At 40.6% G+C, this 16,771-nt stretch overlaps 1 protein-coding gene across 5 annotated transcripts; it reads left to right on the top strand.

Moving 5' to 3' along the window:
* Window positions 1–6,544: 6,544 nt before the first annotated feature.
* On the top strand, window positions 6,545–16,420 carry LOC133899992 (ubiquitin carboxyl-terminal hydrolase 5-like). Of its 5 annotated transcripts, XR_009906479.1 has the most exons (15): window positions 6,545–6,947; window positions 8,042–8,281; window positions 8,984–9,128; window positions 9,364–9,423; window positions 9,499–9,594; window positions 9,750–10,160; window positions 10,964–11,104; window positions 11,184–11,354; window positions 11,873–12,130; window positions 12,221–12,369; window positions 12,520–13,005; window positions 14,796–15,069; window positions 15,508–15,707; window positions 15,905–16,003; window positions 16,148–16,420. XR_009906479.1 is itself a non-coding variant. In XM_062341056.1 (14 exons), the coding sequence occupies exons 1-13, from the start codon at window positions 6,817–6,819 to the stop codon at window positions 15,688–15,690; spliced, it is 2,745 nt and encodes a 914-aa protein (XP_062197040.1). In that variant the 5' UTR covers window positions 6,545–6,816; the 3' UTR covers window positions 15,691–15,707; window positions 15,905–16,420. The 5 variants fall into 5 exon arrangements, 3 of the variants coding, with proteins under 3 accessions (XP_062197040.1, XP_062197039.1, XP_062197041.1); XR_009906478.1 differs by having other exon boundaries at window positions 15,508–16,003; XM_062341056.1 differs by having other exon boundaries at window positions 15,905–16,420.
* The last annotated feature ends 351 nt before the right edge of the window (window positions 16,421–16,771 follow it).

The following is a 16,771-nucleotide window of genomic DNA, read 5'->3' as shown; positions in this document are numbered from 1 at the left end:
ACAGAACCGTAACGGCTAGTTCTGACACGTTCGGTGACCGTTCTGACGCCGTTTTTGGATTTAGGACCGGAGACTCCGGTGTACACCGGATACTCCGGTAAGCTCTGACAAAAACAGTAACGGCTAGTCTGTGAGAGAGTGCTATAAATGCCCCCTCTCTCCATAGCATTTAGAGCTTGCTGTGGCTGGTTTCCTTGAGACCTCTTGAGCACTTTAAGAGCATTCAAAGCCTCTCCAATCATCTCTAGAGCCAAATTTGCAAAAATTTGAGAGTGTGGTTTTGGAGAGAGTTCAAGCCACTTGAGCATTGAGTTCTTCATCGAGCAATTTTCTGCGATCATTTCCTTTGAAGCTTTGGGTTTCTAAAAGGAAAGGAGTTGCCCGAAGAGCACCCAAAACTTGTGGTGTGCCTCGGGAAGTTTGTAAGCACCTTCATATTGAGTAAGAATTTCTAGCTTGATTTTTGTGGTCGCTAGAAGAGGATAGGGTTGGAGAAGACCCGGCTCTTTGTGAGCTCCTCAACGGAGACGTAGGCACTTCTTTGTGAGGTGGCCGAACTCCGGGATATATTCTCGTGTTCTATTTTGTGAAACTCACTTGATCGTGCACATTTAATCATTTGTCATTTAAATTGCTATAGTATCAATCTTGCTAGTTTTATTTGTTGTTCTAGCTCAGTAACATCTTCTTGACCTAGTGCATCTCATAGAATCTAGCTGTGATCCTCAGTGCAAATTTATTCTAAGTTTTCCTGTCAGGCCGGAGACTCCGGACTAGACCGGATACTCCGGACCATACCGGAGTATCCGGACTTCACCGGAGTATCCGGCAGTTTAATCCACTGTTTTTAGTTTTAAATTTCAGAAAAGCCTATTCACCCCCCCCCCTCTAGGCACTTTCAATTGGTATCAGAGCCTAACCTCCTACAAGGCTTCACCGCTTGGAGGGAATTATCATGTCGACATCCGGAAGTCCGAGGGGTCCGAAAGTTGATCCATCAAGAAGTGATGATGGTAATGGTAAAGGAAAGGGAAGTGAAGTTCCTTTCAATTATGATCGTTTGAATTCTTCTAGCAATTACATTTCCGTGCCTTCCGGACGTGCACCATTCTTCGATGGTACACATTATGCCGCTTGGAGGCACAAAATGAAAATGCACTTAATTTCTCTTCATCCAAGTATTTGGAAGATTGTTTGCACAGGTTTTGAGCTGCCGGAGGAAGACCAAGAGCTCACCTCAAGTGAAGAACAAAATATGCATCGCAATGCTCAAGCTACAAGTGTGTTGCTTAGTGCCTTGAGTCCGGAGGAATTCAACAAAGTAGATGGACTTGAGGAAGCTAAGCAAATTTGGGACACACTTCAAGTTGCTCATGAAGGGACTACAAGTGTGAGAGAATCTAAAATAGAATTGCTTGAGGGAAAGCTAGGAAGATTTGTGATGGAGGATCATGAAACTCCTCAAGCAATGTATGATCGGATGATGGTGCTTGTGAACAAGCTAAGAGGACTTGGAAGCGAGGACATTGATGATCACAAAGTGGTCAAGAGACTTCTTAGGGCATTCGCTCCTAGAAATCCCACTTTGGTGACGCTCCTCCGCGAGAGAAGAGATTACAAGAGACTCACACCAAGTGATGTGCTTGGAAGGATTCTTGCTCATGAGCTTATGGAAGAAGAAGCAAATGAAGTGAAGATTCATGCTAGACAAAGCTCAACCTCAAGGCATAAAGAAATTGCACTCAAGGCAAGCAAGAGCAAGCAAGTTCAAGAATCAAGCACAAGTGATGATGAAAGCTCCGAAGATGAAGAAATGGCATTCTTTGTGAAGAGGTTCAAGAAATTCATGAGAAAAGGAGGCTATTCAAAGTACAAGAGAGACATGCCCAAGAAAAGAACATCAAGAAGGGCATGCTATGAATGTGGCGAAATTGGTCACTTTATAGCCGATTGTCCAAACAAGAAGAAGGGAAAGGACAAAGAAGACAATAAAGTCAAGTCATACAAGAAAGACAAGAACAAGATGTACAAGAAGAAATATTCGGGTGAGGATAGGGTTGGAGAAGACCCGGCTCTTTGTGAGCTCCTCAACGGAGACGTAGGCACTTCTTTGTGAGGTGGCCGAACTCCGGGATATATTCTCGTGTTCTATTTTGTGAAACTCACTTGATCGTGCACATTTAATCATTTGTCATTTAAATTGCTATAGTATCAATCTTGCTAGTTTTATTTGTTGTTCTAGCTCAGTAACATCTTCTTGACCTAGTGCATCTCATAGAATCTAGCTGTGATCCTCAGTGCAAATTTATTCTAAGTTTTCCTGTCAGGCCGGAGACTCCGGACTAGACCGGATACTCCGGACCATACCGGAGTATCCGGACTTCACCGGAGTATCCGGCAGTTTAATCCACTGTTTTTAGTTTTAAATTTCAGAAAAGCCTATTCACCCCCCCCCCTCTAGGCACTTTCAATAAGCTTAGGCCCGACGGTACTATTGAAAAGTACAAGGCTCAGCTTATGGCCAAGTGTTATACCTAAAAGGAAGGTGAAGACTTCTTTGACACTTATTCACCTGTTGTGAGATTGACTACTATCCGAGTGCTACTTTCCTTAGCTGCCTAACATGGTCTCGACGTTCATCAGATGGACGTTAAGACAGCTTTCCTTAATGGAGAGTTAAACGAGGAAATTTATATGGAACAGCCTGATGGGTTTGTAGTAAAAGGTCAAGAAGGTATGGTGTGTAAGTTATTGAAGTCCTTGTATGGCCTTAAACAAGCTCCTAAATAATGGCATGAGAAGTTTGATAGAACTTTAACATCTGCAGGTTTTTCGGTCAATGAGATAGATAAATGTGTGTACTATCGCCATGGTGGGGGTGAGGGAGTTATATTGTGTTTGTATGTTGATGACATACTGATATTTGGAACAAACATTGATGTGGTTAATGAGGTCAAGTCTTTCTTATCTCAAAGCTTTGATATGAAAGATCTAGGTAAGGCTGATGTAATCTTAAACATCAAGTTAATCAAAGGAGAGAATGGGATTACTCTTACACAATCTTATTATGTTGAGAAGGCCTTGAGCCGCTTTGGTTATCAGGACAGCAAGCCTTTTCCAACACCTTATGATCCTAGTGTGACACTTCGAAAGAATAACAAAAGTGGCAGGGACAAACTGAGATACTCTCAGAAAATTGGATCACTCATGTACCTAACTGGTGCTACAAGGCCTGACATCTCATTTGCTGTGAACAAATTGAGTCGCTTTACTTCTAACCCGGGTGATGAACATTGGTGTGCGCTTGAACGAGTCATGCGCTATGTGTTTGGTACTATGAGTTATGGTCTTCACTATTCCACATACCCATCAGTACTAGAGGGTTATAGTGATTCAAACTGGACATCTGATACTAATGAGATTTACGCCACAAGTGGATACACTCTATGTGGTGCTGCTGTGTCATGGAGGTCTTGCAAACAAACCATCTTGACAAGATCAACTATGGAAGCAGAACTCACTGCATTAGACACAGCCACTGTTGAGGCAGAATGGCTACGTGAGTTGTTGATGGACTTACCTGTGGTTGAGAAATTGGTACCGACTATCCTTATGAACTGTGATAATCAAACGGTTATTATCAAAGTAAACAGTTCTAAAGATAATGACAAGTCCTCAAGGCACGTAAAGAGACGATTGAAGTCTGTCAGGAAATTGAGAAATTCCGGAGTGATAACCTTGGATTTTGTCCAAACAGCTAAGAACCTAGCAGATCCCTTTACAAAGGGACTATCAAGGAGTGTGATAGATAATGCATCGAAGGAGATGGGTATGAGACCCATGTGAGTTATACCATAGTGGTAACCCAACCTATGTAATCGGAGATCTCGTGAATTAGGACCTGGGAATAACAAGCTATTGGTCTAACTGGAGGAGAGCACTTTTGTTGTTTGACCCACTCGAGTGAAGATGCAATACTCTCAGAGATCTGTAAGGCAGGTTGGCTAATGCCTTAATGTGTTCTGTTGGCTTTAAATAGCAAAGATGCTGACCTACAGGGCATTCTTGAAAAAATACACCTATATGAGTCTGATTGTTGGTCGCAGTCTATGAGATTTGGGTGATCTCTAGTAAAGTCATGAAGAGACCATGAAGTATGACTTATATGTTCCACCCGCGAGATAGTCTACTGCCAGTCAAGTATCAGTTATGACTTTAATTGAAACTTGTTTGCACAAAATTTGCAATTCAAGGCATAGTCCATTGTTCAAGTTGTGAATGAGTGTAGCTTGATGTTCTAGGTGGATGTTTAACTTAACAGTCTCCACTGAAACACTATTATATCAAATAAAAGTGGGAAACTGGTAATTCTCTATAGGATTTTTAAGATCTGGTGGGAGATTGTTAGAATTATTGGGACCAGCACATATAATAATTCCTAATAAATCTCAAAGGCCCATATTATGAAGAGGTGGCCCATGTTGAGACCCACCCTCTATTAGTATCATATTGCTAATAGAGATGAAGGTGGGAGGTTTTCCCCTTATATATATGCAAGGACCCTTACCTCTTTGACTACACGAAAAACATAGACTGCTAATTGAGAGTAGCCTAAAATTGGGAACACTTTCATTATGTGAGTATATATAAGAGTTAGGGTTTTTGCCTATTTCTCTTTCTATTGTGCTGCCACTGTAGTCCACTCCATCCTGGCGTCGGCGTGCACCGGCAACCAGGAGAGCAGGTCTCCGAAACCCTCGCTCTTGAGATCTTGCACTGGGATAGGGCGAATAAGGTTTTTGGGAAGCGCTCCACGCGACTGCTCAAGTTATTCACCACGGCTCATCTTCCTGGTCACTTGGGCGTTGCCCGCTGTCATCGTCAACAATTTCGGCGCATCGTCAGCAGGATCGATCATGCCATCAACACGGTACAACCAGCATCTTCAGCAACCTCCACATCGCAGGATGAGTACGTAAAATCATGTTACTTGTATTTTATTTCCTGCGATTTCTAATTTCAAGTATAGTAGATCTAGTTATTTGTTGTGCTTTCATACACATGTCTAGATTACGCTCTAGTAATATTATCAATTAGTTTACCAGTTTCTGCTCATGAATTATTTATCGATTAAATTAAACATAAAAGTGTCTTATATTCCAACACTCCAAGAGTGGCCCATTAACCTTTCTACCTCCAATAAATGTTTTGTTTGGCAGAGTTTTAGCTCATAAACTTCTGGAGCTAGAATCTGTAGGTATATTGAGGATATTTAGATGAACCAATTTATCTATATTTTAAACTAAAAACTGATATTTAAACCATTTTCTTTTTAATCTATAATCTTAAAATCTAACGTGTAGACGGAATGCGAAGCTCTACCAAACATGATCAAAATAATAACTTAGACCGGTCATCATCCTTAAGCATTGATCCTTTTGCAGGGTTCTTCTTTGTGTCAACCATTTTGTAAGTTCTTGCACACTGAGACAAAAACTTCAAATCTTGAGTTGTGAGCAATCAAACTTTCCCCGAAGGATCAATCAAACTTTTCTTTTCGAACGAGCAATCAAATTTTTTAACCTTTGTCTATCTATATTTTTACAATAATTAAATTAGATATATTAAAATAATATATGTAGATTTGTCTCAACTCTCAACTAGTGTTGTCGTAGTATCAAACATAAACTAGTGGTCAAAATTGTGCCGTAGCTATATATCCATGTTAAAAACTTTACTCGGCCTGTTTGAACCATGAGAACTTTATCAGATTATGGAGAACGAAGGCCTTCTTTGGAACGGAATAGGAAGACACAATAATAGGGAAAAAAAGATTTTGATAGTAATACAAACTGCAAACAGATGATTCCAAAACACAAGAGTACTGTAGAAACAACGGTCTGGACAAAACACAGGAAAAACGCAACAATCAGAGATAAACCAATGAGTTCTTTTTCCATGAGTTTGGACCTCAAATTAGATATCCCCGAAAATTCATACGAAACAAGCTATTCCGTAGCTTTTCCTGTAATCAGTGAGGATTCTAGAGGTCCTTTCCTTTGTTCCAAAGTGTTCCATAGGAATTTTCCTTATATGATTCAAATATTTAAATTTGACACCTTTTCTTTGTTCCAAAAGGCTCTGAACTATATTCTACGAAATTTCCACAAAATTCCTTGGAAGGTTTTACATTCCAAACAACCCTCACTGACTACAGGAGGAAATGCAATACCAAGTTTCAAAATTCGATTCAAGACGGATTACCGAGCGTCGGCGATTTCTTCGATATTCATGGTTTTCGATAATAATTTGGTGGAATTCGGTAGAAATCGATCGAATTTTGTTAATTTTTTATTTTTTTTTTAAATTTTGAATTTGAATTTAACTATAAATCCGTCGATTTTTAATACAAACTACAGCAAATTAATCGATAACCGTAAATATCGAGCGGTTACCACGCATTTTAAATCCGTGTTCAATACACCGTTGCCATTCCAACTAAAATAATTGCTTCGTTAACTAGGAGGAGGGAACGAAAGGAGAAAAAAACTAATAACAAGTCAGGCTCCGCGCCTCCTCCGGGCCAAGAAGAACAAGAACAGAACGTTGTAGATCCACCTCCCTCTCCTCACCACACCGCCACCACCACCGCCACCGCCACCGCTTCCACTCTCTCCTTCCCTGCGGAGAAACCCAGGCGCTCCCGGAGCAAGTGCGAGACAGCGGAGGAGGCACAGCGGGAAGGGGGAGACGAGGGGAGGGCCCGAACCCTAGCCCCGGCCCGCGGGCTCCTCCTCCTCGTTGGCTGCGGCGGCGATGGAGATGGTGGTGGCGGCGCCGGCGCCGGAGCTTCCCGCGGAGGAGGAGATGGCGCTCATCCGGGACATCACCGTCGCCGCGGAGGCCCACGCCAAGGAGGGCGACACGTTCTTCCTCATCACCACCAGGTCCTACCTCCTGCCTCCTCCTCCTCCTCCTCCTGTCTCGATCTCGTCCCGGATTCAGCTGCTGTTTTCTTGGTCTCGCTTTGGAGGGTCTCGCGGGTGCGCAAGGTTGGATTTTTAGTTGGATTAGTCATCCTAGCGAGCGCTGTGGGCGGCGCCGCGCTTGGACAAAGCGGTGGGCAGAGTCAGGGCAGGCTGAGTCACGCCAGACTGGCTAGGGGCAGGCGCAGGGCCGGCGGCGCCGGTGGCTTGACGGGACAAGGGCAGGGGTGGTGGTGGAGGGGAACTGCGGAGGTGGATGACTGTGGGGTGGAGGACGACGGCTGTCGACAGAAGAAGCGACCTGGCAGCTAGCGAGCAGCATCCTTTTTGGTTTCAGTTATTTTTGGTCGCTGTTATTTGCGGGCTGGGGAATGTGCAGTCAAGATGTTGTGGCGTGGTTGTGCCTCCGCTTCTGGATGGGAGCTGGATTTGGCGACCGTGCTTCCGAGTCTTAGAGCTTTCTCTCCTCCAAAGCATTCCTGTCTCCTCTAGATTCATCACTTTCCGGTGCCGATTGGATGCGTAGATGCCAAGATATGGGCACCAATGGTAGGTTATTTTCAGTTGGGGGAGTTCTAGTGACTGTTGCGTCATGAAAGATCTTGATTGCAATGTAGGGATCTTGCTGGATTGTACGATAATTCTCTGAGCCAGTTTGAGCATTTTGCGACCTTTAAAGTAATTGGCGAGCTGCTCATTGTACTCGAGGAATTGCATATGTGATCTTTTTACCTTTCTTGTCATGCAATTATTATTAGAATATTTTGAGCATTTTAGGACACTCCAAGCATTCTTGATATGTTGAACAAAAGACGGCTTCTGGCATCTTTAATTTGGATATGGTGAGCTGTTTCTGTGATTTTTTATGTTTTACAAATGCCATACGATGCAGATAAACACCATCAAATTACCTGCTTCAGATGGTATGCATAGCACACACATTGATGTATATTTTTCTTTTTCATCCCATTTTGATTATTAAGTAACCTGCCGTTTGCCTCGTTTGTTTACTCTTGATTCAGATTATAAATACACATTTCTTTGTTGCACAATAGGTGGTGGCAAAGTTGGATTGATTATGTCATTCAAGATTTGACTAGCGCGACAAGTAATGGTTCTCATCATCATGAGTTTGGCTCCAGCACTTCAAGAAGGCCAGGAGCTATTGACAATTCAGATTTGATAAATGACACGGCAAATTTGAGCTACATGGAGATTGAGCTACATGATACCTTGGTTGAGGGTCGTGATTACATACTGCTTCCTCAGCAAGTATGGGAAAAGTTGCATGGTTGGTACGTCACATTTGTTTGGACTTCAGAATGTAGAATTTGATTCTCGAAAGATAACCCTCAGACCTATCACTTTTCTTGTGCCTAATTATGCAATGCTTTCTTTTAGTTGGAAGGTTCTACATAGTTCTAATATATCATTCTAGGCACATGGAACTATCTTCCTTTTTATGCTTCTTTGTATTTTTATGGATTAAAGGTGCTTATAGTTCATATGCGATATACCTATAACTATATGCCAAATATATTCATTTATTCAACATGTTTAATGAAATATCAAACATTACTTCTCTTTGAATGCTGAATGGTTACTGACTATCAGACTCATCCATTTTTGTTGGAAGTTATCCAACATATTGCTTCTTCAAATGATTGCATGAAGAAAACAGCACCAGAAATGTTTTTTTTTTTTCCATTAATCATATTCAGAAAGTTATCAGTCATATATTTCACAGTATGTGAACTATAATCTGGACGTCTGAACTTAATACATGAAACAAGATTGACGATATTAAACTGTCAATTCAAGTTAAGAAGTTGAGAGCTTTTTCCGATAAGCCAACATGAATTTGGTCATCTGTGTTCATGTGAGAAACTATGCTATCTTGATAAGGTGTTTCCATATGCAAAAACAAACTATGCAGCTACCTTTGATCTGATGGTGAGTGGAATATTTTTCTCATTACTCTCAAAATGTGTCAACAGGTACGGTGGGGGGCCAACATTACCAAGAAAGGCAATCAATACTGGCTTTTCTCAAACTGATTTAGCAATAGAAGTTTATCCTCTACGTCTGCAGTTACTTCTGATGCCAAAAGGAGAGCGAGATGTTATAAGGATAAGCAAGAAGGTACATTCTCATTTCTCTGGCTACTGTCAAACATATTGACCATTCATTTATTTTGCATTTCCATAAATCGATTAGAATAAATTGAAATATGTAAACTGTGATGTCAATTGTCATTGCTTTTTTGCAAGTATAACCTATTGTCAAAGTCTTTTAATGTCACTAATAACTCTTGAGGAAGTTCTCTAGATGTTTCCTGTAAGAAACAATGGAAAAAATGATCTATGAACTTGTGCAGGATACAGTTGGTGAACTCCACAAGAAGGCTTGTGAGGTTTTTGACTTGATACCAGATGAGGTATCTGTTTTATTTTGATGGTTATGTTTTTTTGCCCGCAAGGAATTTTTTCATTACCATTGTGGCCATTGGCAGGTGTGCATTTGGGACTATTATGGTCGAACGAAGCATGCATTGATGGATAACTTGGAGAAAACTCTTGACGATGCTAACATTCAGATGGATCAAGATGTGAGAATTGACTTTACATCATAATTCCTTGTCGGAAGCTATGTTTTTTTTTACATTTTAGATGTGAACTAGGCCCTTTCGGTCACAGTAGCACTATATTTGTAGCACAGTTCACAGCATTTCTAACCTATATACTGTTTATATTGTTCTGACAGATTTTAGTTGAGATTACTACTGATGCAAATGGTAGTTTGGATGGTGGATGCATGAGTTCAATTCAAGAAAGTGAATTTTTCGAGCGAGGATCAACTTCTTTGGTTGCTGATGCATCAAAATCAGAATTGTCAAAGGAGTTGGCATCAAACAACTATGCTTCCAGAAGCTATGGCTCTAGTCTGACACAAAACCTGCTGCGATCTTCCAACGGTGACCTGGATAACATGCATGGCACCAGTGGCATGACCAGGAGGGGCTCACCTTTAGGTCTTACAGGGCTAATTAACCTGGGAAATACTTGTTACATGAACAGTGCCATACAGTGTCTCGTGCACACACCTGAGTTTGCCAGATATTTTTGTGAAGATTACCACCGCGAAATAAATTGGCAAAATCCGCTTGGTATGGTGGTAAGTACTCTTTCAACTCGCATGAGCTTGAGGCCTCCATGCTTGAACTGAAGTTCTTTTGTGGAGAAAATATGATGATATTCTGTTATATGCTTTTGGCATAACTTGTTAAGCATGATTATTTGTAGCAGTCAGTCAAAATTTCAGGTTTATTTTTGCTTTGGTTTTTATCCGACATCATTGATACACGAAAAGCACTGCAAGATGTCAGATACTTAATTTGCTCAACCACAACTTCTTTATATTTGTTAAATTTTTGCCTAGGTGCAATATGTTTTCATGAGTGTTGCATATGTTCGCGGTCTGGTAGTCTTACTGCTACCATCTTGGTTACAATTTCTTTATTCAGCTTTATAGTTTTGTCATTCTAAAAGCAGATCTGTTTTTCCAAAGTATTAGTCAAATGTGATCTTTGCTTTTGATAATTGTCTGTCCTTTGTGTTTTTATGGTGTCCTATGTCTGGTTTCCGTTGACAGGTATAGTTTTTTTTAAAACAAAAATTCTTTGTACCTTTGCATCAGAGTTGAAAACCTCGCGTGTTTACTTTTGATGTATCAAGTGACATATTGATTACACACTATAATTATTATAAATGAGCATTTCTGATGAAACACTTTTTGTACAGCTATAGTGCCTGCTAATCACGCAGGAAGATCTGGCTACTACTAGTTGTTTTTTTCTTTTTTTACATTTATATGCATCCATGACATTTGTTAGTTTTACTGAGTTCTTATGGCAGTGATGTAGGGTGAACTTGAGTGCCCCATGTTAATTGTACTGAGTTCTGATGGTAGTCATGTAGGGTGAACTTGCGTTAGCATTTGGTGAGCTGCTGAGAAAACTTTGGGCTCCTAGCCGTGCCCCAGTTTCTCCTCGACCATTCAAATTGAAGCTTTCTCGGTTTGCATCTCAGTTCAGTGGTAACAACCAGCATGATTCTCAGGTTTGATATGCTCTTCAGACATGTCTTATATTTCTATGTTCAGATTTCTTATAATCTATACCTTGGCAAATTCCTGCAGGAGTTGTTAGCGTTCCTCTTGGATGGACTCCATGAAGACTTGAACCGTGTGAAACATAGACCTTACATAAGGTCGAAAGATGCTGATGGGCGATCAGATGAAGAGGTTGCAGACGAGTATTGGGCAAATCATATTGCTAGGAACAATTCAATCATTGTTGATGTATGCCAGGTTAGTCCTAAACCTGTATGAATGGCTTCACTTAATGTGTGGATGCGTTGGCTCTTGCTAACAATTATTGCAATTGGCAGCTGTCATGTTGCTCTTACCTGCATTGGTTTGAATGTAGTACTCTGATGAACAAAACCTTGTGAAATTATGTAAGCACATTTTCAGTTTCAGGTCTTCCCTGTTCCTGTTCATAGCTCTTTGCTATGACCTTCCCTTTGTGGTTAGATATGCCTCTTTACACACAGAGAGACACATGATGTGCTAGCTGCACACAATTCCACGTTTCATGATAATTGACTTGGATCTGCAAAGAGGCTATGGTCCTCTTACTGGTTCTTTCAGAATCTTGAGTTACATTGTTTTTAATCTGTCAATTGCTTTCAAATGCTAGCCAGAGCAATGCTTGCTACTCATATGGAGAAAAATGAGGTTCAAGTTTCTGTAGCATTGCTCGTGATGTATTTAACTTCCTAATTGTTGCTAAGAGATATTTTGCTAATATTTCCATGGTTTTCCAGGGGCAGTACAAGTCAACCTTGGTCTGTCCAGTCTGTGGAAAGGTTTCAGTGACTTTTGACCCATTCATGTATCTTTCGTTACCCCTACAATTCGCCTCAACACGAAGTATGACTGTGGTGGTCTTTTCATGTGATGGGAGTGCTCCGCCAACACCATTCACTGTAAGTGTACCGAAGCAGGGTAGGTGCAGGGATCTTTTCCATGCCCTTAGCAATTCATGCTCACTTAGAAATGGGGAGAGACTTCTGATTGCCGAGGTTTGTCATAAACGTTCACTTGAACTAAATATATAGGTTGGCAGGTTTCACGATTGTCAGTCAGTAAACATTCTGCTTGAATTTATACAGATACGAAATCATAGGATCTATCGTTTTCTTGAGGATCCAGTTCTCCAACTGTCTACAGTTAACGATGATGATCATCTGGCAGTTTATAGGCTCCCAAAACTGGAAAAGAGGGCAAATTACATTCAGTTTGTGCATCGTCGCGAAGACTTGTAAGCAAAAGGACAAACTGAGATCGAATTACATTTTATATACATGTGACCCAATATACATGCTATGCCAATATGCTATTTACATGAATAATATAAAAATACTTTGTGAATCAAATTTCTTCTGATAATACTTCATCTTGCTGTTTATAGGGACCATGGACACAATAGCAGCTTGACATCTTGGAGACCCTATGGCATTCCTCTTCTTGCACAAATATCTCGTAATGAAACAGTCACGGGTAATGACATTCACGAGTTTGTCCGTAAAATGCTTGTGCCCATGCTAAGAAATCAGGACACTCAGCATTCGGCAGTTCAAAGTTCTGTTTCCACAAGAATGCAAAGTTATCATACCGACAGTAGCAAATTTCAGCTAAATTTGGTTGATGATAGTGGCACAGTCATTGAGAAATCGGATGATGCTATCAGGGTCCCGCAGTCTTCACTTGCTACTGTAGTTTTCGTGAATTGGTCCAAGGCAGATCTGAAAAAGATTGACGCTCATCATTTTGAGAACCTTCCGGAGGTGTTTAAGTTTGCTCCTCCAGCCAAGCGAACTCGTGGTGAACCTCTCTCACTCTATTCATGCTTGGATGCTTTCTTGAGAGAAGAACCTCTTGTACCTGAAGACATGTGGTTAGTTTCAATTCCCTCATTCTAAGGTGATACCTTTCATGCCTAAAAAAATCGACAATCGCTTCATGGGTGTATGGTGTGCATTTTGGATGGTACACCAGTGCTTGGCACTTGCTAATACGATATTTAGTCAACATAAGTGGTTACTTTACATGTGATAGTTGTGTAGAATGCATTTGCCTTTCAGCATTTATAAACACATTAATTGGTGTAAGATATGGTATAGGTGTGGATGCTTTAATACTCTGTTCTTCGCAGAGTTAGAGATTTTAAAACTTACGCAAAAGTTACTGTCCTATTTTAACACATTGAGGTCTGAGGAAAAATACTTTTTGATGTGTTATGCCCATTTTGCTAGTGAACATAGTTTGAGTAGTCCCTCTGGTCCATTTTATGATGCATACTAGCTTTTCAGATCTATCCTGAAGCATGTGCATGTAGATTTATTGCCTCTTTCTCTGTTTTGCCCATGATTTTCTCACTCTCTTAAGCATTAATGCATGAACCATAATCTCTTTGCTTTCAAAAGCAGAGGGGGCACTCTCAAGTCATTTTCTTTTGTGGATTCCTCAAATTTATAGCCTTCTTAACCTTTCTGCCTAGTTGATATCTGCTGTATAAATGGACAGGCAACAACAACCTTTGTCCCAAACAAGTTGGGTAGGCTAAAGATGAAACCCATAAGATCCACCTAAAATAATGATAATAAAGGTACTAGTAATAGTAAAAAAATAAAAGTAATAACGGTATAAGGAGACTGATGCATAATTTATGGTTTTGGCACGTGGATTGCTAATTTCCACGTGCTTCTATCCGTGGATAGTTCTGTAAGGATATTCTATTTCTTCAAGTCTCTCTTTACAGACTCTTCCTATGTTTGGTTTGGTCAACCCCTGTCTCTTTTCACATTATCAGCGCGCCTCAGTATCCCGTTATGCACAGGTGACTCTGGAGGCTTTCGTTGGATATGTCTAAACCATCTCACCGATATTGGACAAACTTTTCTTCAATTGGCGCTACCCCTACCCTATCACATATATCATTATTTTGGATCCGATCCTTTCTTGTATAGTCACAAATTCATCACAATATACGCATCTCTACTACACTTAATTGTTGGACATGTCGTCTTTTAGTTGGTCAACATTCGACGCCTGGGTTGAAACGCCATCATATAGAACTTACCTTTCAGCTTTTGTGACACCTTCTTGTCACAAAGGATGCCAGAAGCTTGTCGTCATTTCATCCATCCGGCTTTGATTCTATGACTAACATCTGCATCGATATCACCATCCCTCTGTAGCATCGATCCTAAATATCGAAAGGTATCCTTCTTGGGAACCACCTCTCCACTAAGACTAACATATTCTCCCTCATGCCGTATAAATGGACAAGAGGGAGAAAAAAATGCTTGAAATGTATCAGAAGGTCTCACTGCTGCAATGCACGATGAGAAAATGGGATAATAAACTGCATGTGTTGTTTGCATCATCTAAGAATTACACGTTTAGATGCTTATTCTGACATGATAAAATTGTGTATCCATCAAACCAGGGAGCTTAATTTGTGTTGTATGGTTGCTTATTGCGGTATCTATATTAGTTCTCTTGCTCATGCAGTGATCCTGAAGCATAATTTTCAGCCCATAGCAAACTAGCTGAAGCCTTTGTTCCATTGCTTGAACTTTGGTAGAAATTAGAGTTACAGTTTGGACTGAAAAATGTTCCTGCCTGATGTCATAGCCTTCATTGTGTACGCCGTATGATAATGATGTTATGTTATTGTATTAGGTACTGTCCAAGGTGCAAGGAGCAAAGGCAAGCTAGCAAAAAGCTGGATTTGTGGAGACTTCCAGAAGTGCTAGTTATACATTTGAAAAGATTCTCATTTAGTAGATCAACAAAACATAAACTAGAAACTTTTGTCAATTTTCCAATACATAACTTGGATTTGACACACTATATTGCCAACAAGAAGAGTTCACACCGCCAAATCTATGAGTTGTATGCTGTGAGCAATCATTACGGCAGCATGGCAAGTGGGCATTATACCGCATTCATAAAGGTTCATTTCTGGATTCGAAATATTTATACAATTTAATTTTCTCTGCAAGAAATTGAGAGTTGGATAAAGATATTAAAGGGCTGTCTGTCTATATCCTGTTGTTTGTCTGTTTTAGTTTTGCTGTTTGCAGATGTGCTTATGACTTTTTTGAAGTAGGAACTGAAGTTTGATATCACGTGGTTTATAATGGTCCATGTTCAATCTCTTACCATTGTTGTCCTTGTGAAGTCAGTTCTTCATTTCAATCTGCAGTCTAGATTTACTTGAGTATAACATGGCTTGCCAAACAGATAATACCAGCTGCAATATTTTCATTTGATTTGTGACTTCTCAGAGACGACAAATCCCCAATTTGTCCAGCACCACTTTGTGTTCTAGAATCCTTGTTGATGCTTCTCTGTATTCTGGAATGCTGACACGAAGTTTCATTTTATACAGCTTTTGGCTGAGAACCGGTGGTACAATTTTGATGACAGCCAAGTTTCTGCCATGAATGAAGAAGATGTGAAGTCCGGTGCAGCTTATGTGCTGTTCTACAGAAGGGTCAGAGAGCAAGATGAAGCAGATAGCAACGGAGCTCAGCCATCTGTGAGTAGAAATCACAGATCTAGCCAAAGATAGTCTCATTCATTCCCCAGGTTTGTCCAACATAGGAGGATTTTGAGTATGAAACCCTGCATTTCTTTTTTGAGCGGAACCCTGCGTTTGTTTTGTACTGCACATTGCAAGGAGTAAGAGATACCGTTAATATGGCTTGGAAAGGCAGGCTTCATGGAGTTGTCGTGATACAATTATTCAGGCAAAGTTTGTGAAAGATTATTGCAAACTTCTGCAGCAGTGGAGAATGGAGTATCGGGTGATGCAGATTCATGATTGCACAAGGCGGATGTATGGAGCGGTTAACTCTTATAAAATGCATATACAGCTTGAGTAGGTAGGTATGAGTGGGCGGCATTTTGTTCTGGTTGTATCTAGAAGAGGGTAACAAAAGGGAGAAAGAAAACTTTTAGGGCGCCCTTTTGTTCCATTTTTAGATCTAGTTACTGTACACTGACTGTTCTCACACCGTGAATGTTAGATGTCCGAGTCTCGTAGACCAAGGGAGATGGGTGCCAGTATTGGTTTATGTTTGTGGTGGCCAAGCTATGCCCAACTACACCAGATTCTGGAACCGGAAGTGGGCCTTGACACTGTCAGTTCGTTAAACAACATTATGGTGTTTTGTTGTTACAGCAAGAATTGTAACTGTGTTGTAATTGTATTGTATTGGCAACAGACCCCAGATTGTAAAATGTGTTGCGAGTGCTGAGATCTTAAAACCATATTTTGTTTTGTTGCCCTTTGCTCATTTCGTGCTGGAGCTTAATTCTATAAGTTGAGACACTTCTATTTGTATTAGTGTCGGACTAAGGCGCATATAATTCTCAGTTCCAATGTTTTAGTACAGACTGAGAAGCGTGTGTTTGCAGTGAATGATCATTTTGAGTGAGATGATGGCCTTTAATCATGGAAGAGAAAGCAGGTAGAAAAGGTGAGAACCTTGGGTTCCCAAGTCTCATGGTTGAATTCTGATTACAAATTCACATTATTATCCTCGTAATCCGAGTTTTGGAAATGGTCCAACTTTCTGTCACCGTGAACTTCGAAAAATGTTGCAAATCACGCCTCAACGGAGGTTTTCGAAGACTATTTTTTTGCCACA

Source organism: Phragmites australis, chromosome 19, assembly GCF_958298935.1.
Source record: "Phragmites australis chromosome 19, lpPhrAust1.1, whole genome shotgun sequence".
Taxonomy (NCBI): Eukaryota; Viridiplantae; Streptophyta; class Magnoliopsida; order Poales; family Poaceae; genus Phragmites; species Phragmites australis.
This window is presented reverse-complemented; position numbering and strand designations above follow the sequence as displayed.